This window comes from Zosterops lateralis, assembly GCF_965231275.1.
Source record: "Zosterops lateralis genome assembly, chromosome: 9".
NCBI lineage: Eukaryota > Metazoa > Chordata > Aves > Passeriformes > Zosteropidae > Zosterops > Zosterops lateralis.
Window position 1 is genome coordinate 29,782,638 of NC_139769.1, and position 15,454 is coordinate 29,798,091.

The 15,454-nt window shown below is 52.5% G+C and overlaps 1 protein-coding gene across 1 annotated transcript; it reads left to right on the top strand.

The window, feature by feature from the left end:
• The first annotated feature begins 1,145 nt into the window (after positions 1 to 1,145).
• On the top strand, positions 1,146 to 15,008 carry LOC310912737 (uncharacterized protein). Its single transcript, XM_083867523.1, has 17 exons — positions 1,146 to 1,275; positions 2,675 to 2,845; positions 3,027 to 3,215; positions 3,302 to 3,464; positions 3,838 to 3,980; positions 4,295 to 4,494; positions 4,990 to 5,345; positions 5,911 to 5,983; positions 7,178 to 7,509; positions 9,909 to 10,078; positions 10,358 to 10,546; positions 10,878 to 11,040; positions 11,410 to 11,555; positions 11,886 to 12,085; positions 12,268 to 12,620; positions 12,870 to 12,939; positions 14,246 to 15,008. Exons 2-17 carry the CDS (start codon positions 2,720 to 2,722, stop codon positions 14,631 to 14,633), a joined length of 3,261 nt encoding a protein of 1,086 aa, XP_083723649.1. The 5' UTR covers positions 1,146 to 1,275; positions 2,675 to 2,719; the 3' UTR covers positions 14,634 to 15,008.
• The last annotated feature ends 446 nt before the right edge of the window (positions 15,009 to 15,454 follow it).

Sequence of the window (15,454 nt, forward strand, 5' to 3'; positions counted from 1 at the left end):
GGTTTTTGTGGGGGTTTTTTGTTTGGTTTGTTTTGTTTTGTTTTGTTTTTGGGGAGGGGAGGAGGGGGTTTGTTGTTGTTGTTTTGGGTTTGTTTTTTTGGGGTTTTTTTGTTTTGGTTTTTTTGGGGGGGAGGGGGTTGGGGGGTGGTGTTTTGTAAACATGTCCCTTCAGTCTCTGCAAATCAAAATACAGGGCTGGAGCAGACATCTCTGTTGGATACTTTATTTACCACCCTCTGTTCTGCAGACCTTGGATGGGTTTTTCTCCTCTTGCCTTGTGGACTCCTTGGTTATTCAAACTGCTACAAGAGTTGGTATCAAATCTGTGATTATTGTTCTGGGAGTGTCTTCATCAAAGACAAGGTCAGACTTTGATGGCACTGGCAGCTTTGGCTCTGTCCCTTGAACTCACTCTGTGAGTTTTGCTGTCACCCCATGGCACAAATATCTTTGTCTTTTTCCAAACACTGGTTTTCCTAAAGACCCAGTCCTCTATCAACTGTCTCTCCATGGCTTCTATATTGTCACGCTCAGCTGGATTCATTTGCAGGGGTGCAAAGTTCATACTTTCCCACCAGACACCCCTAAATATATTGACTATGTGGGGACAAAGCCCTATCCAAAGCCAGCTTTATCCCCTTCATTTCCACCATCATTTACCCCTGGGAGATACCTGGATGGGCTCTATGTCCTGCATTGATGCTTCAGCCAACAGTTCCCCTTCCTTTGTGCCTGGGGCCTTGGTACACTGATTGTGTGGGCATTTCATGCTCTCTCACCTGGCATGGGCAGCCTCCTGCCCAGCTCTGGCACTGCTGGTGTGGCTGATGGCACAGCCATGAGCAGTGATCAGCAACCCAGCTCTCCTTCCTCTAAGGTGCCTTGGGTGCCAAGTCCTGACAAACCCCTGCTGTTTGTCTGCAGCTTCAGCCCCTTTTTGGCAAGTAGCCATGGGGCAAGTGAACACATCTCACAGCAGCAGCTGCCCCCTCACCCACGGGTCCCCTGGCATGACTGAGGGGTGCAGCTAGGGCACCCCACTCCCTGCCAGCCCGATAGGGATCGACAGCTGGGCTGTCTAGTTGCCTCCCCGGGACAGCAGGACACTGCAGCCACTCCTCCCACAGCCAATTGTGTAACTGCTCTGGGAGTGGGGTGGCTGCCTGCCCTCCCTGCCCCTGCCAAGCTCCACATCTCGCCTATAAATCCACAGTGAGAGGGGCCCTCCCTTCCCACAGCAGAGGTGACACGGAGCACAGGTGCCTGGGACTGGAGGTAAGTGTTCCCAGAGGGCTGAGAAGCCCTTCTTTCCCTCCCTACCCCACACTGAGCACTTCTGAGTTTGGCTGCTTGCAGGGACAGCGTGGAAAGTGTGGCAGGAACAGGCATGGCGTGGCAGAATTGGTATTTATTTGGTGTTATTTGTAGCTTCTCTGCAGGAAGGTAGGGAATCAAATAGCAAATGTAGCCGGGAGGTCTTTGTGATATGAGTAAGTTCCCATCATGCAAAAAAAAAAAAAAAAAAAAAAAAAAAAAAAAAAAAAAAAAAAAAAAAGCCTCCCCCAAAACAGTTAACAATGAGCAGGTCATGCTAGTGCTTTCTTCATTTGCAAAGGAAAAAGTCCAGGTTTTATGCCAGCCTGGGAAAGCAGAGTATTCATTAGGTGTTGCTTTATGACTCAAAGTTGAAATAGTTCTGGAGAATTTGGTGGGTTTTAGAAAATGCTGTGTCCAAACCTATTATTTTACTGAAGATTCTATTTCCTGATGAATACACCATCACACTCTGTGGAAGCTGAAAGCACCTCTCAGGCCAGAGGAACTGGTACCACCTGCAGTGACATCCTGCCATGCTGAATTAGTAACTCAGTTGAGCAGGGTACTCCCTCCAGCCCTGGGGTTAAACCACAGATTGCAGCAGCACCCCCAGGGCACCTGTGTAGGGATCCTGGCTCTGGAATTGTCCAGCCCAAAGCCATGGAGCCTGGCAATCGTCCCTTGTTTTATTGCCTGGCACTACCAAGGATCAGGATCCATCACTCCCACTGGGAGTTTTGTGGGGCTGGATGTCAACCCAGAGGCTTTTGCCTTTCAAGCCCCGGGGGTGGAGCTGCTTTCAGCCCTGCAAGAGACACGAAATCATCCTCAATCCAAGGTGTGCCACACCTGCAGCCCCTCTATCAGCCTCAATGGGCACATCAAAGTCTGCATGATCTTCCCTGGGGATGGGGGACAGGACCCTGTCAGACATGCAGAAACCAAATAGTCCCACTGCATTTTTAATTTTTTTTTTCCTCTGGGAGAGGCAGAGGCAGGCATCTAAAGATAAAATACAAATATTTGCAAGTCTGATAAGGCAGGATAGTTTAAACCCAGCTAGTAAATAAAAAACTGGCAGTGGCTCAGCTACATACTTTCAAAGCCAGTTTCCAAGGCAGCTGCAGGGGTTTGAAAGCAGCCCAGGGAGTGCACTAGAAAAATGGAGAGATTTTTAAAATAAAGCAGGTGGGGTCAAAGAAAATTATTATTTAAGACATTTAATCTAACTTGTAAATGAATTGCCCAGAATGCTGGTAAATGACGTTTGGGGGTAGCCTATAGAGAAATCCCCTATGGAGGTCATGCCAGGAGCTGCCCCTGACAGTGTGCTGACCATCCGTGGGGTTTCTCCCAGGTGGAACCCCGCTGGCAGCCCGGGATCCCGGCACGGAGCACAGCCATGAGAGTGGCCGTGGTGGGCGCGGGGGTCAGCGGGCTGGCGGCCACCAAGTGCTGCCTGGACGAGGGGCTGGAGCCCGTCTGCTTCGAGCGGAGCCAGGACATCGGCGGGCTCTGGCGCTACACGGTGAGCCGGGGGCTGCCCTCCCCTCGGCAGGGTGAGGGAGGGGGCGAGCCGGGCTCCAGCGGGTGTGGAAGGGCCGTGGGCCCTCGCTGGGCGCTGACTGCGCTCCCTGGGCCCGGGCGGCGGGGGGACACTCCCCACCCACCCCGGGCACGGCGCTGATGCACCCCGGGTGCCACGGCAGGAGCACATCGAGGCCGGCCGGCCGAGCCTTTACCCATCGGTCATCAGCAACACCTCCAAGGAGATGTCTGCCTTCTCCGACTTCCCCTTCCCGGAGCACTTCCCAGTGTTCCTGCCCAATGCCCTGCTCCTGGACTACCTGCGGCGCTTCGCTGAGCGCTTCGGCCTGCGGGAGCACATCAGCTTTGGGGTGAGTGCCGGGCGCCCTGCGCTGCCCTGATCCCCACCCACTCCTGCCGGGGCCGGGGCTGACTCTGCTTCACTTCCACGTTGTAGACCACGGTTGTCAGCATCCGTAAACACCCCGAGTTTGCCACCACAGGCCAGTGGAGTGTGGTCACAGAGACGGGTGGGAAGCAGACATCACACGTCTTTGATGCTGTCATGGTTTGCAGTGGCAATTTCTCGGAGCCATTCCTCCCCCTGCAGAGCTTTCCTGGTATGGTATAGGGCTGCCTGTGGCCACCTGCTTCAGGGGCTGGGGAGAGGAGGTTTAGGGGTTGTTCAGGGAAAATCCTCCCTTTCTTTTCTTGCTTCTGATTTCCAAACCTGCTTGACTGCATGAACAGCAATACTTTCTCATGCTTCAGCAGCTTTGTCTCTGAGACCCCATTTTGAAGAGGAAACATAAATTCTGGTTATGGAAGTCAAGCATCAAGCATGGGATGGAGGGCTGGACCTCCCCAAGACCCTGGTGGCCAGAGATTGCATTTCCTTGCTCTTGCCCTCTCAATTGGTTTTTTCACACCAGTTCTCCCAACAAAATCCACAAATGCTCAAGTACTTCAAAGCTCTGGTTCTTTTTCCCCCAGGCATGGAGAGGTTTCGAGGGCAGTACTTCCACAGCCGGCAGTACAAGAATCCTGACATGTTCCAGGGCAAGCGTGTCCTCGTGGTGGGCATGGGCAACTCAGGAGTGGACATCGCAGTGGAGGCCAGCCGTGTGGCTGCCAAGGTGCCACCACCCTGCCACCCTGGGGGTGTGGGGAGACGGACACTGGGGACAATAGCTCAGGGTGCTGTCATCACAGGGACATGGTGTACAAACAGTCTTTTTGAGCCTGAATTTTTTGGTCAAAAAAGCTACCTTGAAAGCAAGCTGGTTTTCTTGGTGTCTCCTGTTTCACCTCCATCACCAGCAGCCAGGAGGTCTGGAAGATGCTGTTGCATCTTTCCATTGCATGGCTGTCTGCCCCATGCCCCTCTGAGTGTCTTTATAAAGGAAAAGCAGCAAATTCATCACCTGAACCATTGATTCTTCTCTTCCAGGTTACCATTAGCACCACTCGAGGAGCCTGGCTGCTCAGCCGTGTGTTTGAGCGTGGCTACCCGTGGGATATGATTTTAAACACTCGCTTTATGACCCTGATCAAAACCAGCCTCCCCGCGCCCCTTTCATGGTGGTTGATTAATTACAAGGCCAACCAGTGGTTCAACCATGAAAACTATGGCCTTCAGCCAGACAAGAGGTACTTCTTGGTGGTTCCCATCCCGTGCACATGGGCTTGTGGTATGGGCAGGGGAAGAGATTCAGCAACCAGCATCACCCAATGCCCAGACTTGGGGTGATCTACAATGGGGAGAAGAAAATCAGCTGTAGCTCCCTTAAGTGATGAAAGATTGGGCATGCTGGAAAAGCCCAGGAAGGCCCAGAGGAGTCTTCCTTGTGAGGGTAAAGAGGAGAAGGAAGGCTTAAAGCATGGATCAGTTCTGGAAAGAGATGACTTAAAGAGTAACTGAGTGAAGGGAGTAAGGCGGCAGGAGATGTCCATGAATCACTCACACTGTGGACAGAGTGACATTAGTGACACATGTCATTGTTAGGAGGGTGGGAGGGCAGGGCTGTTTGCTCAGAGAAAATGACATCAGGAGGTGTGAGCTGGTGGGCCTGGAGGGAGAAGGAGCAGGGGACTGGCAAGGCCTGTTTGTGGTGTCCCACCCTCAGAGCCCCTGGCTCTCCACAGCTGGCTGGTGCGGGAGCCCTTGCTGAACGACGACCTCCCAAGCTACATTCTGACAGGCAGGATCACCATCAAGCCGGGCGTGAAGGAGTTCAAGGACAACTCAGTCCTTTTCCACAACTGCCCTGAGGAGGAGCCCATTGATATTGTTGTCTTCTCCACGGGCTACATCATCTCCTTCCCCTTCCTGGAAGAATCCGTGGTCAGGGTGGAAAACAAGCACGCATCCCTCTACAAATACGTGTTCCCAACCCACCTGCAGAAGCCCACCCTGGCTGTCCTTGGGCTGATTAGGCCCTTTGGAGCCATCATGCCCGTGGCAGAGATGCAGGCACGCTGGGTGAGCCGTGTCTTCAAAGGTAGGGGAGCAAATATGAGCCTTCCTGTGCCCCAAAATGCAGCTCAGACTGGACATGTTTTATCCCTCCAGCCAGGGAGATCCCAGAGCTAAGAAGTTCAGAGCAGACAAGGGACCATTTTCAAGGCTCAGACGTCCCAAGTTATTTCACTTCAGCTAAACTACAGAAACATGAGTGAGGAAAGAAACCTACTGGTATTTTGCTTGGAGTTTTTAATAAAAACAGTAAGAATAACCTCGTGGAGGGCTGGGTCATCCACAGAGATGAGAAGATCTGGGGTTTCTCTTTGGGATGATCCTGTCAGGGGCTTGCACAGCCCATCTGACCCCACATCACCTGCCTGTGCCCTGACAGCACACATCTGTAAGAGCAGGAAAAGGTGTAGGTGAGTTTGGAGTACTGGAAGGCTGGTTTCTAGCAGGATTGCCACTGCTGAATAAATTGCCAGCAATGAGACTTTCCTGCCCTCCCAGGGAAGGGATTCCCACATTTTGCATCGTGGGATGAGTTCAAAAGTCCCCCACCAGGAGTTTAACACAGCAGGACTCTCTCCTCTCTCTTCCAGGCTTGTGTCAATTGCCTTCCCAGTCTGTCATGGAGAAGGAAGTAAATGAGAAGAAGAAAAACCAAGTCAAATGGTAAGGCATTCCCCAGACCCCCAAAGGTTTTTAGTGGATCAAAAAATCCCTGGAGTTTTTGGGGCAGCAACACAGGGGCTCTCACTCTGTGCCTGCTCCCTTGCATGCATGGCAGAGGAGAAGGGAGGATTCCCACATCCAGCTTCCCTTTTACTCACTTGCAAAGAGCCAATGTAACCTTTAATTTAACACTGATATTCTGCCTGTTGGTGACAGGAAGAAATTAATTCAGGGTACTCAAAGGTAAAGCTTTCTTGGGAGTTGGGGAAGAATGCCAGGATACCCAGGGACTGAGAGATAAAATGGCAGAGAAATTCATGGTAATAAATGCAAAGTAATTCAGCTGGGGGAAAAAAAAGCCAACCCACAACCAGCGAGGTGTACACACAGATTGTCTCATCTCTCAGCATGGAGACCTGAATCACTGTGAGCAGGTGTCTGACCACACTGCTGTGTGGTTCACAGGCAGGCAAAAGGCTAAAAAGGATTAGGGAATGAATGAGCCAATCCCAGGAAACTGAGTGATATGCAAACTTATGATTCACTTAAATAGCTATAGGAGAAAAGGTATAGAAGAGTGGAATACAGAATTGCACAGAACAACTGCAGTACAATACAAGATTAAATGGATATGGGCTTTTTCAGACCTCTGAAGGTGGGACATGAAGCTGTGAATTCTGCAGAGAAGGTGAACTGGAAGCAATTCTCCAAGTCACTGTGTATTCTTGCAATATTTGGTGGAAATGAATGTGAGGAATACGGATACTAAAGGGTGCCACCTTTCTCATGGTGGACATGACTTCTCTGCAAAAAACAAAGGGATTTGGGTTTGAGGGGTTTGGTTTGTTTTGTTTTGTTTTGTTTTGTTTTGTTTTGTTTTGAAAAAGACCCAAAACTGGTTTGCCAAAGTCTGTAAAAAAAGATTCACCAAGGGGAAGGGGAGAGGAACAGGTGCAACTTGTGAATGAGGAAGTGAAAGATTGACATGAGCCAGCATCACTTGACAGGTGCTGTGTCATGGACAGTTTGTCTCCAGACAGTCACAGGTTCCCACTGCACATACATCCAGTCCTTTCCTGAAAAGAACCCAGCTGCATTCCAGATGTAATAACAACAAGGATGCAGAGGACCTGCACTCCAGTTCCTCCAAGCCCTGCTGACACCTATCTTTCTCTTGCCTCTTTTTCTTCTCAGGTTTGGTCTGACCTTTGACGAAGTCCTCAAAACCGAGTGGCTGGTCTACCTGGACACACTGGCCTCCTTCATTGGTGCCAAGCCCAGTGTGCTGGGGCTGCTCTTCACAGACCCTTGGCTGGCCCTCACCATATTCTTTGGCCCCTGCTCCCCCTACCAGTTCCGACTGGGGGGTCCTGGGCGCTGGTTGGGGGCACGGCAGGCCATCCTCACCCAGTGGGACCGTGTCCTAAAGCCCACAAGAACACGAGTCCCTGTTGGCTCCTCCAGCCCTTTCCCTTCTCTCCTGATTGTGGTGGGATTCCTTCTGCTCCTGGCTGCTGTGATTTTTGGTTTCCAATAGCTTTTAGAGTGCATTTGTTTATTGTTTGTTTGGGTTTGGGTTTGTTTTGTTTTTTTTATCCTGAGGGATGTTATCTCAGGTCAGACAGTGTGCCATGGGACTGGGGAAAATGATTTCAGTAGATGGCAACAAACTTTAATCTGCAACCTGCAGCATAAACCTCCCTCTGCCCCAGCTCATCCCCAAACACAGCTTTGCAGACCTAATTAGCCAGGCATGTTAGCCTTGCCCAAGTGTCTGTTGCCCCTCTGCTCCCCTGCCTGCTGCCAGGAGCAGAGCAGGGATTGGTGGCATAATTGTGCCTGCATCACACAAAACAGGATGCAGTGAGGACAAGACCAGCAAAAGAGGCAGTGTGTCACAGGAGCAAAAGCACACAGGAATTATCGGGTCAAGTTACAGGTACACAGGTCAGGCTGTCCCTTTCTCCAAACAAAAACACCATGACACCAAAATCCCAGCTGGGATTGAATTGGTGCCTCTTTACTGTGAAGGGGTGATGGATGGTTGTGGTGGTTTGTCACATGTGAGCCTGTGGGGCTGAGCACTCCTGGATTGGCTTCCCTGCATGCCCCACCACTGGAGAATCCTGAGGCTTTGTTTTGTGCGTGGAGAGACTTGAAACAAATAAAATCTCAGTGGCTGTGGCAAGAGTGTGCTGCAGATGCTTCCATGTCCTGTCCTTGTGTGTGTGGGAAGACCTGGGGGGGAGAGCCTATGTCTGAGTTGGGGCTGTGCCACCAATTGTTGTGGACAGCTCACGAGGCTGGGGCTCTCAGGGTTTTCCTTGAGTCCCCAAAATGAGGCTGCACCGGGCTCCATGTCCCACATCCACATCTGCTGGCAGAGGGAGGATGTTCTGCTGATCCCCTGGGGATGCCGAGGGAGCACAAGCCCAGCACAGGCACAGGCACAGGCACAATCGGGGATAGATCAGGACAACCCCAGGCTGCTGCCTGGGCTGGAACAACGACAAGTTACAGCATGGGAGTCCTTGCAAGCATGTTCCCTTTGGGATTATCTCTGAATTTTCACCTGCCAGTGCCACGGGGAGATTGAGAACTTTCTCCAGTGTATTTAAACCCACAGGGCGGGGGAATGCAGGTGTAAAGGTCAGTGGTGCAAGAGCCGTGGTGAGCTGCCTGGACTTCAGCCTTCCCTCCCAACCCACAGAGAGAGAAACCCAAGGGAAATCCGGCCGGGGGCTGAGCAGTGAAGGCACAGCACTGTTCGGCAAGGTTTGCTCCTCGCTTCTCCTGGATGGGGTTGGCAGGGTTTAAAAGTGGGCAGACAGCTCTCCAGGGTTTGGGCATTCACTGCTGGCTTTGCCTTGCTGCTGCTGGGGGGAGAGGGGTGTTGCAGGGACCTTCTGGAGTAAAGCCAGGTGCAGGCAGCGCTGGAAAAATGGGGTGACTTGAGCACCCTGAGCTTGCCTACCCTTTCCTGAAGCCAAAGAAGGCTCCAGAAACAAGGCAGGCGACTGTGGGCATGTCCTGCCCTGCCCCTGCAGATCAAGGAGTGGCTCAGACCACGATGTGGATGCCAAAGGAGTTTTTCTGAACCTCCCTCATTTTTCCCTGGCTTTCTTCAGTTTCCTCCAGTTTCTATTTATGTTAACTTACTTTTTGACACAAAACTGATAGTTTTAAATTACTCTTTCTGCAGACTCTGCCACAGGAGTATTTCTTATCTAATCAAAGTTCATGTGGGTTCATTTTTTCATAGTTCTTTGCTTTCCAGTCAAGCTCAGTGCGGCTCAGTTTACACACCCCGACTTTGAGTTCCTCCCATTTATACCCAGGGTTTCCCGGGTTTCTTACCTTTTGTATATCCTGTAATCCCAGCCTTGCTTTCACAGAGCTGTCTAACTTCTGAATGGCTGTGCCGTGCTCCTGCTCAGTCAGGCATTGCTTTGCCTTTTTCCCTTTTTTAAAACCTTTCTTGTTTTCAAGAGATTGCTCTTTAATGGGAAATTAAAAAGGAAAGCGTGAAAACGACCCAGCTTAGCTGGAGCTGTTTCTCGCAAAGATTTCAGGAGGTTCACTTTGTGCAGGCAGAGGAAGGAAGATAGCTGCAACTTCTTTACATACCTGCTTTGGGCTGGAAAAGGGAATAAATCAAAGTGGCGGAACAGTGAGGTTTAAAAGTGCCTCCTTTTTCCTGCCATGGAGGAGGGAGATTCCCGGACTCCCACTGTGGGTTTAGCACTGTGGGAAGGGTAACAAGCGGGATCTGTGTACAGCACTTGAACCAGGAGCTGCCCATGGCTCTCTCCCAGGATAATTTTCCTCCACGGACACCTGCAGCCAGAGAAGAGCAGGGGTGATTTGCTGGGGATGGGAAGAAGGGACTGGCGTTTCTGCTGACCCTGGGCTGTTGTGTTTGCAGCTGCTCCCACACCAGCCTGTCCCCTGCTGCAGGCCAGCATGGTCCGGCGTGTGGCCGTGATCGGGGCCGGGGTTGGGGGCTTGGTCTCTGTCAAGTGCTGCCTGGATGAGGGGCTGGAGCCCACCTGCTTCGAGAGCAGCCAGGACATCGGCGGCGTGTGGTGCTACACGGTCAGTGCCTCCTGGGTTTGTCTCCAGGGTTGTCTTTCCTGGGATGCTCTTTGACTGCAGCAAAGAGGAAAGGGGGCCATGCCCTCAGGGACTGTCCCTATCCCACTCATGGGATCTCCAAGATGGAGAAGGAAATGGAGGGAGTAGAAATGTTTGGTGGTAGGTGCTAGTCCTGGTTTATTCCTTGTACCAAAATGTGAGGAAGAAAAATATTGATATACTTTGTGGGGAGAAAGTCTTTCCCTGCACACCTGGAAACATCACCCCGGCTCCACACAGGACTCCACAGACCGCAGAGGAGTCAGCGTGTACCACTCAGTCATCACCAACACCTCTAAGGAGATGTCCTGCTTCAGCGACTTCCCCTTCCCTGAGGGTTTTCCCAGTTACCTGCCCCACAGCCTGGTCCTGGAATACTTCAGGATGTACGCCCAGCACTTCGACCTCCTGCGGCACATACGCTTCCAGGTAAGCCGGGACCCCAGACCTCATGGGGAGAAGAGCCATGGGGAGCTGCAGATCCAAGGTGGGATGGGACAAGGCCGGGTGCCAGCCCACAAGTAAATCCACACGACTTTTACATCCTGCACGCAGCCTTTAGGCCCCACGTTTTAAATAAGGCTGCTTGAACACGGGCTTGCCCTGCAGTGCCATAAGCAGGGTGGGATTGAACGCCTTCAGAAGTGACATGCAGCTCCCCAGGGACCCACCCTGCTCCTGGCAGCCCCAGCCTTTCACAGGCACATCTCCAAAACACAGTGTGATCCCTGACTGCTGTTTTGTTGGGCTTGTGTGCAAGACAACAGTTCTCAGTGTGAGAAAGCGCCCAGATTTCAGCTCCTCAGGCCAGTGGGAGGTGGTCACTGAGACTGAAGGTGTCTATGAGTCCCACATCTTCGATGCTGTCATGGTCTGCACCGGCCTTTACCAGGAGCCCTACCTGCCATTGGCTTCCTTCCCAGGTGAGCCCTGGCCCAGCAGTGGGGTGCCCCACAGGGTTTCCCCCAGCACCCATGGGTCCCCTGGTTCTATTTTCCTCTGCAAGCCTGCCTGCTCCATGAAGCCCCCACACTGGAGCAGGCAGGACCCTGACCCCATTGAAATAGTGGGGGGCATTCTGGGGAATGGGAAAAACACCTTGTAAAGATGCAGCCAGGCTGTAGGATTTGCAAAGGAAGACTGAGCTGAGGAGGCACAGAGGATTTCCAGGGGCTTCTCAGCTGCAAGCAGAGGTGGGAGGGGGAGAGCTGGGGGCTGCATAGAATCTGGGCACAAGGCTGGGATGAGTAAGTGTATCTGGCAGTAGGAGATGCTCCCTGCTCTCTGCCTAGGCATTGAAAGTCGCTTCAAGGGGCAGCAGCTGCACAGCCGGGAATACAGAGAAGTTCAGACTTTCCGAGGAAAGCGGGTCCTGGTGGTCGGCATTGGCAACACCGGCGGTGACCTCTCGGTGGAGCTGAGCCGTGTGGCTGCCAAGGTACAGCCCCAGACAGGGACTGTGAGAGCCAGCAGCTCAGGGTACCATAGGGAGCTTTGCCCCCAGGTTTCTCAATAAATTCCACTTCTCGCTGAGGGCAGCTGAAGAAGTTTTGCAACTCCTGGAGACTTTGGGCTGCCTGAGGACTGGCAACTGAGCAGCTGTGGGAACTTTATCAAATCCACAACGAGCTGTTTGGTTCATCTGGGTGTCATCTCTTTCCCTTGGGTTAACTCTGTGTTGGCTCAAGTGCAGGAGATGGGATTTGCCCTCAGGGCAAAAACCAACAAGGTGCCTGGGCAGGAGGCTGAGACCTGCCTTCCCCCCCAGGTGTTCCTCAGCACCAGGAGCAACACGTGGGTCATCAGCCGGGTCTCAGACCACGGCTTCCCCTTTGACATGGTCAACACCACCCGCTTCAACCACCTCCTGGAGTGGCTTCTTCCATCAGCCCTCGCTAGGAGGATCAGGTTTCGGAAGTTCAATTCATGGTTCAACCACACAAACTATGGCTTGGCTTCCAGCAAAAGGTGTTTTTTCTGATTGTTTTGTTGGGTGCTCAGGGGTCTTTATAATATGCAATGCTTAATTTTCGGTTTTGGGGGATGTTTGTGGAATAGCAAACCATTGGAGGGGAATTCTGACCATAAAAAAAGTCATTTTAGGTCCCTCCCAGATGCTAACACTGCTGCTCTCTTTTTCCCACTGCAAGCTCCAAATTTAAGATGATTATCAACGAAGAGTTGCCATTCTGCCTCCTCTCTGGGACTGTGGTGTTGAAGCCAAACGTGAAGGAGTTCACTGAGAGCTCTGCTGTTTTCGAAGATGGGACAACTGAAGAAAACATCGACGTGGTGCTCTTTGCCACAGGCTACAACTTTTCATTCCCCTTCCTCGAGGAGTCTGTTCGCAGCACAATCAATGACAACCGTTCCCTCTACAATTGTGTCTTCCCTCCCCAGCTGGAAAAGCCCACTCTTGCCATCATTGGCCTGATCCAGCTGACAGGCTCCATCATGGTGGGATCAGAGATGCAGGCTCGCTGGGTGACAGGGGTCTTTGCAGGTAGGAGAAGGGGGATGCCATCTTCTGGATGGGAGGTTTGTGGCAGCCTGAGCTGCTGCCCACAGAGCTTAGGGCATATTTCAGCTCTGTGGTGGCCATGGGAATCAGCAGCACAGTAGCCTCTGTCCACCAGCTGCATCCCTATATCACTGCTGCTCCATACCTCGGGAAAGGTGCTGGGACCTTGGGAAGGGGCTGAACATTTCCTCTGAAGCTGCTGCTGGAGCTCGCTGGTTTCTCTGTTCTCAGGCTGGAACAAGCTGCCTCCTCCCAGCAGGATGATGGCCGAGGTTGTGAAGAGGAAGCCACCAGTCAAAAGGTGTGTGTGATGCTCCTGCATCTGGCATAAGATGGGTGTTGTGTGCCAGGAGAACCTCGGGGAAGGGAGGTGGGACTCAATGGCAGACATGGGAGGGACCTGCTCAGGACACACAGCTCTGCATTTATTACCTCATCACCCACAGTGAGCTGGGAAAATGCTCTCATGGCTCCTTTATGGAATGAGACACTGTAAACTTCTCTGGAGCAGTTTACGATAAGACCAGGGCCTGCAGCTCCCCTTCCCTCTCTTCCCATCTCATTTGCTCCCTCCCTTTCCCTCTCCTCCTCTGGAGATCCCCCTCTGCCAGGCCTCCAAGCCAAGTCCTTGCTTCCAGCATGTCAAGATGGAGGTTTGGTTTCCTCCAGACTAAGGGTGCCACCTCGTGGCTTCTCCCTCCCAAACCCAGTGAGGACCGCTGGGTTCCATCCGGAACCCCCCGAGGAGCCGGGCAGGGTGGATGGGGGACAGTTTGTGTCACTTTTTGGCAGGTCAAGGTGAGTATTTTACCAGTGTGTGTGGGAGTTAACAGCCTGCCTCGTAGGCACTGGGGTTTTACAGGAGGTCAAGATGTGTCTGCAAGGATGTGGGATGGATGGTGATGGAGCAAGGAAGGAACCCTGGAGTGCATGCTGGGTTGGGTCTGCTAGCAGGGCAGGGCTGGCTCATGGGGCACTGGGGAAAAGCTGGGACAAAACAGAGCCACAGGGATTATGACCAGGAGCCCAAATGACTGTACCACGATGCTGTTACACAGAAACACAGAAGTCTGAGGTGCAAGCGAAACAAACTTGAGCTGTCTCAAGTTTTGCTGAAGCAGATCAGCATGTCCTCCCTTCTGTGAGGGAGATAAAGTTTCAAGCAGAAAAATCCTGGAGGTCTCCCTCCCAGCATTGGAAGCTTTCTGCATTTCCCAGGTTTTCCCAGACTACTTGGTATTCTTATCTCTGAAAGTCTATATCTCTACTTCTCGAAATCAGCCAAATCCACACCTCTGAACCTCAGGGAAGGACATGGCAGGGGTACTAGTGGCATTACAATGATGGTACTGTTAAGTAAGAACTGATTTTGAAGTCACAACTATGCTGCAGAGACAAAACAAGCTTTTCCCCTGTCCCTGGGAACTGCTGGGACCAACCCCACAGAGGCTCTCCCAGTGCCTTTGGCTTTATTTGGGGCTAAGAGAGCTCTGTCCCAGAGTCTGGGGCTCATCTGATGTCTGAGCCTAAGGCTTTTGCCTTCCATGGAGCTGGGAACTGAGATAGGATGATACCATCTGACTTCTATTTCTTCTGTCCCATTGCAGGAATCCACATGAGAGGGAGAACCTGAAGATGAGTTTTATCGGTTACATGGACAAAATTGCTGCGTGCGCTGGTGTAAAGCCCAGCGTGTTGAGACTGCTCCTGACAGACCCCCAGCTGGCCCTGGCCATCTTTTTTGGGCCCTGCTCACCCTACCAGTACCGGCTGGTGGGCAGGGGCAGGTGGAGCGGGGCCAGGGCTGCCATCCTGACCCAGTGGCAGCGCACGCTGCAGCCCCTGAGGACGCGGGTGCTGGGTGACAGCTCCAGCAGCTCCTCTGGCCGGTGCTGGATGTGCCTCCTGGCTCTTCCAGCAGCTCTCACAGCAGCTTTTCTCTTCTCTAAATACCCCCAGCCAGGCTGGAGCCCCTGGGCGCGTCCCCAGCTGTAGGGGAAACCTGGAGAGCGATGCTGCTGGGTGATCTGGGGACAGTGCAAAGCTGTGCCACCTGTGCCAGGTGCTGCCAGAGGGCTGGGCTGGCACCAGCAGGAGCCTGGACCTTGGGGCTGTCTGGTGTCCATCTGTTTGTCCATCCAAACATTTGCTGATGTTCCACCAAAGGTGACACGAGTGTTCACCCTGCACCATTCTGGGCTGAACTGCTGAGCATGAGGCCAGCCTTCCTCCCCCCTGCTCCCTAAAATTTTGGCAAGACCCACACCACCTTGAGATTTTGTGAAACATGAACAGTCAGGAGCTACTTCTGTGTCTGTTAACTTTTGGGACATGAAGGAGGGAGCCACAAATAAACCTCAGAGATCTGGTCTTTGCTGATGGTTTTATTAATGGTTTTTTATCAGGGTGTGTGAAGTGGATCCCGAGCTGTGGCGGAGGGGAGAGTCTTGTCGTTGTTTATATAGAACCTATACATTATAGAAATAGAAATATCAACAAATTAGATATCTAATTGCTAATATATTGATATATAGCAATAAATTATAGATACAGTGACAAATCCAAGCAAGCAAGCATCCCTTGCCATTGCCCAACCAGCCTTAGGATTATACGGAACCCTGAATTCCTGGGATGGGAACCAGGATAGGGCAGGGATGGGAACCAGGATAGGGCCGGGATGGGAACCGGGATGGGAACCGGGATAGGGCCGAATTCGCGCGGCCCCGCCTTCCGCGCCGCTCCGCCGGGGGCGCCCCTGTCCCCAGGAGCCCGCGCGACTGCGGCACGGCACAGTCACGTGACCGGCAGCGCGGGGG

Bases quoted from the DNA above. Each gene is read 5' to 3' on its own strand.
- LOC310912737 (XM_083867523.1), top strand. From the start codon at position 2,720: ATGAGAGTGGCCGTGGTGGGCGCGGGGGTCAGCGGGCTGGCGGCCACC. The intron at 10,079-10,357 runs GTCAGTGCCTCC...GGCTCCACACAG, and splicing joins GCGGCGTGTGGTGCTACACG to GACTCCACAGACCGCAGAGG. The intron at 12,940-14,245 runs GTGTGTGTGATG...GTCCCATTGCAG, and splicing joins AGGAAGCCACCAGTCAAAAG to GAATCCACATGAGAGGGAGA.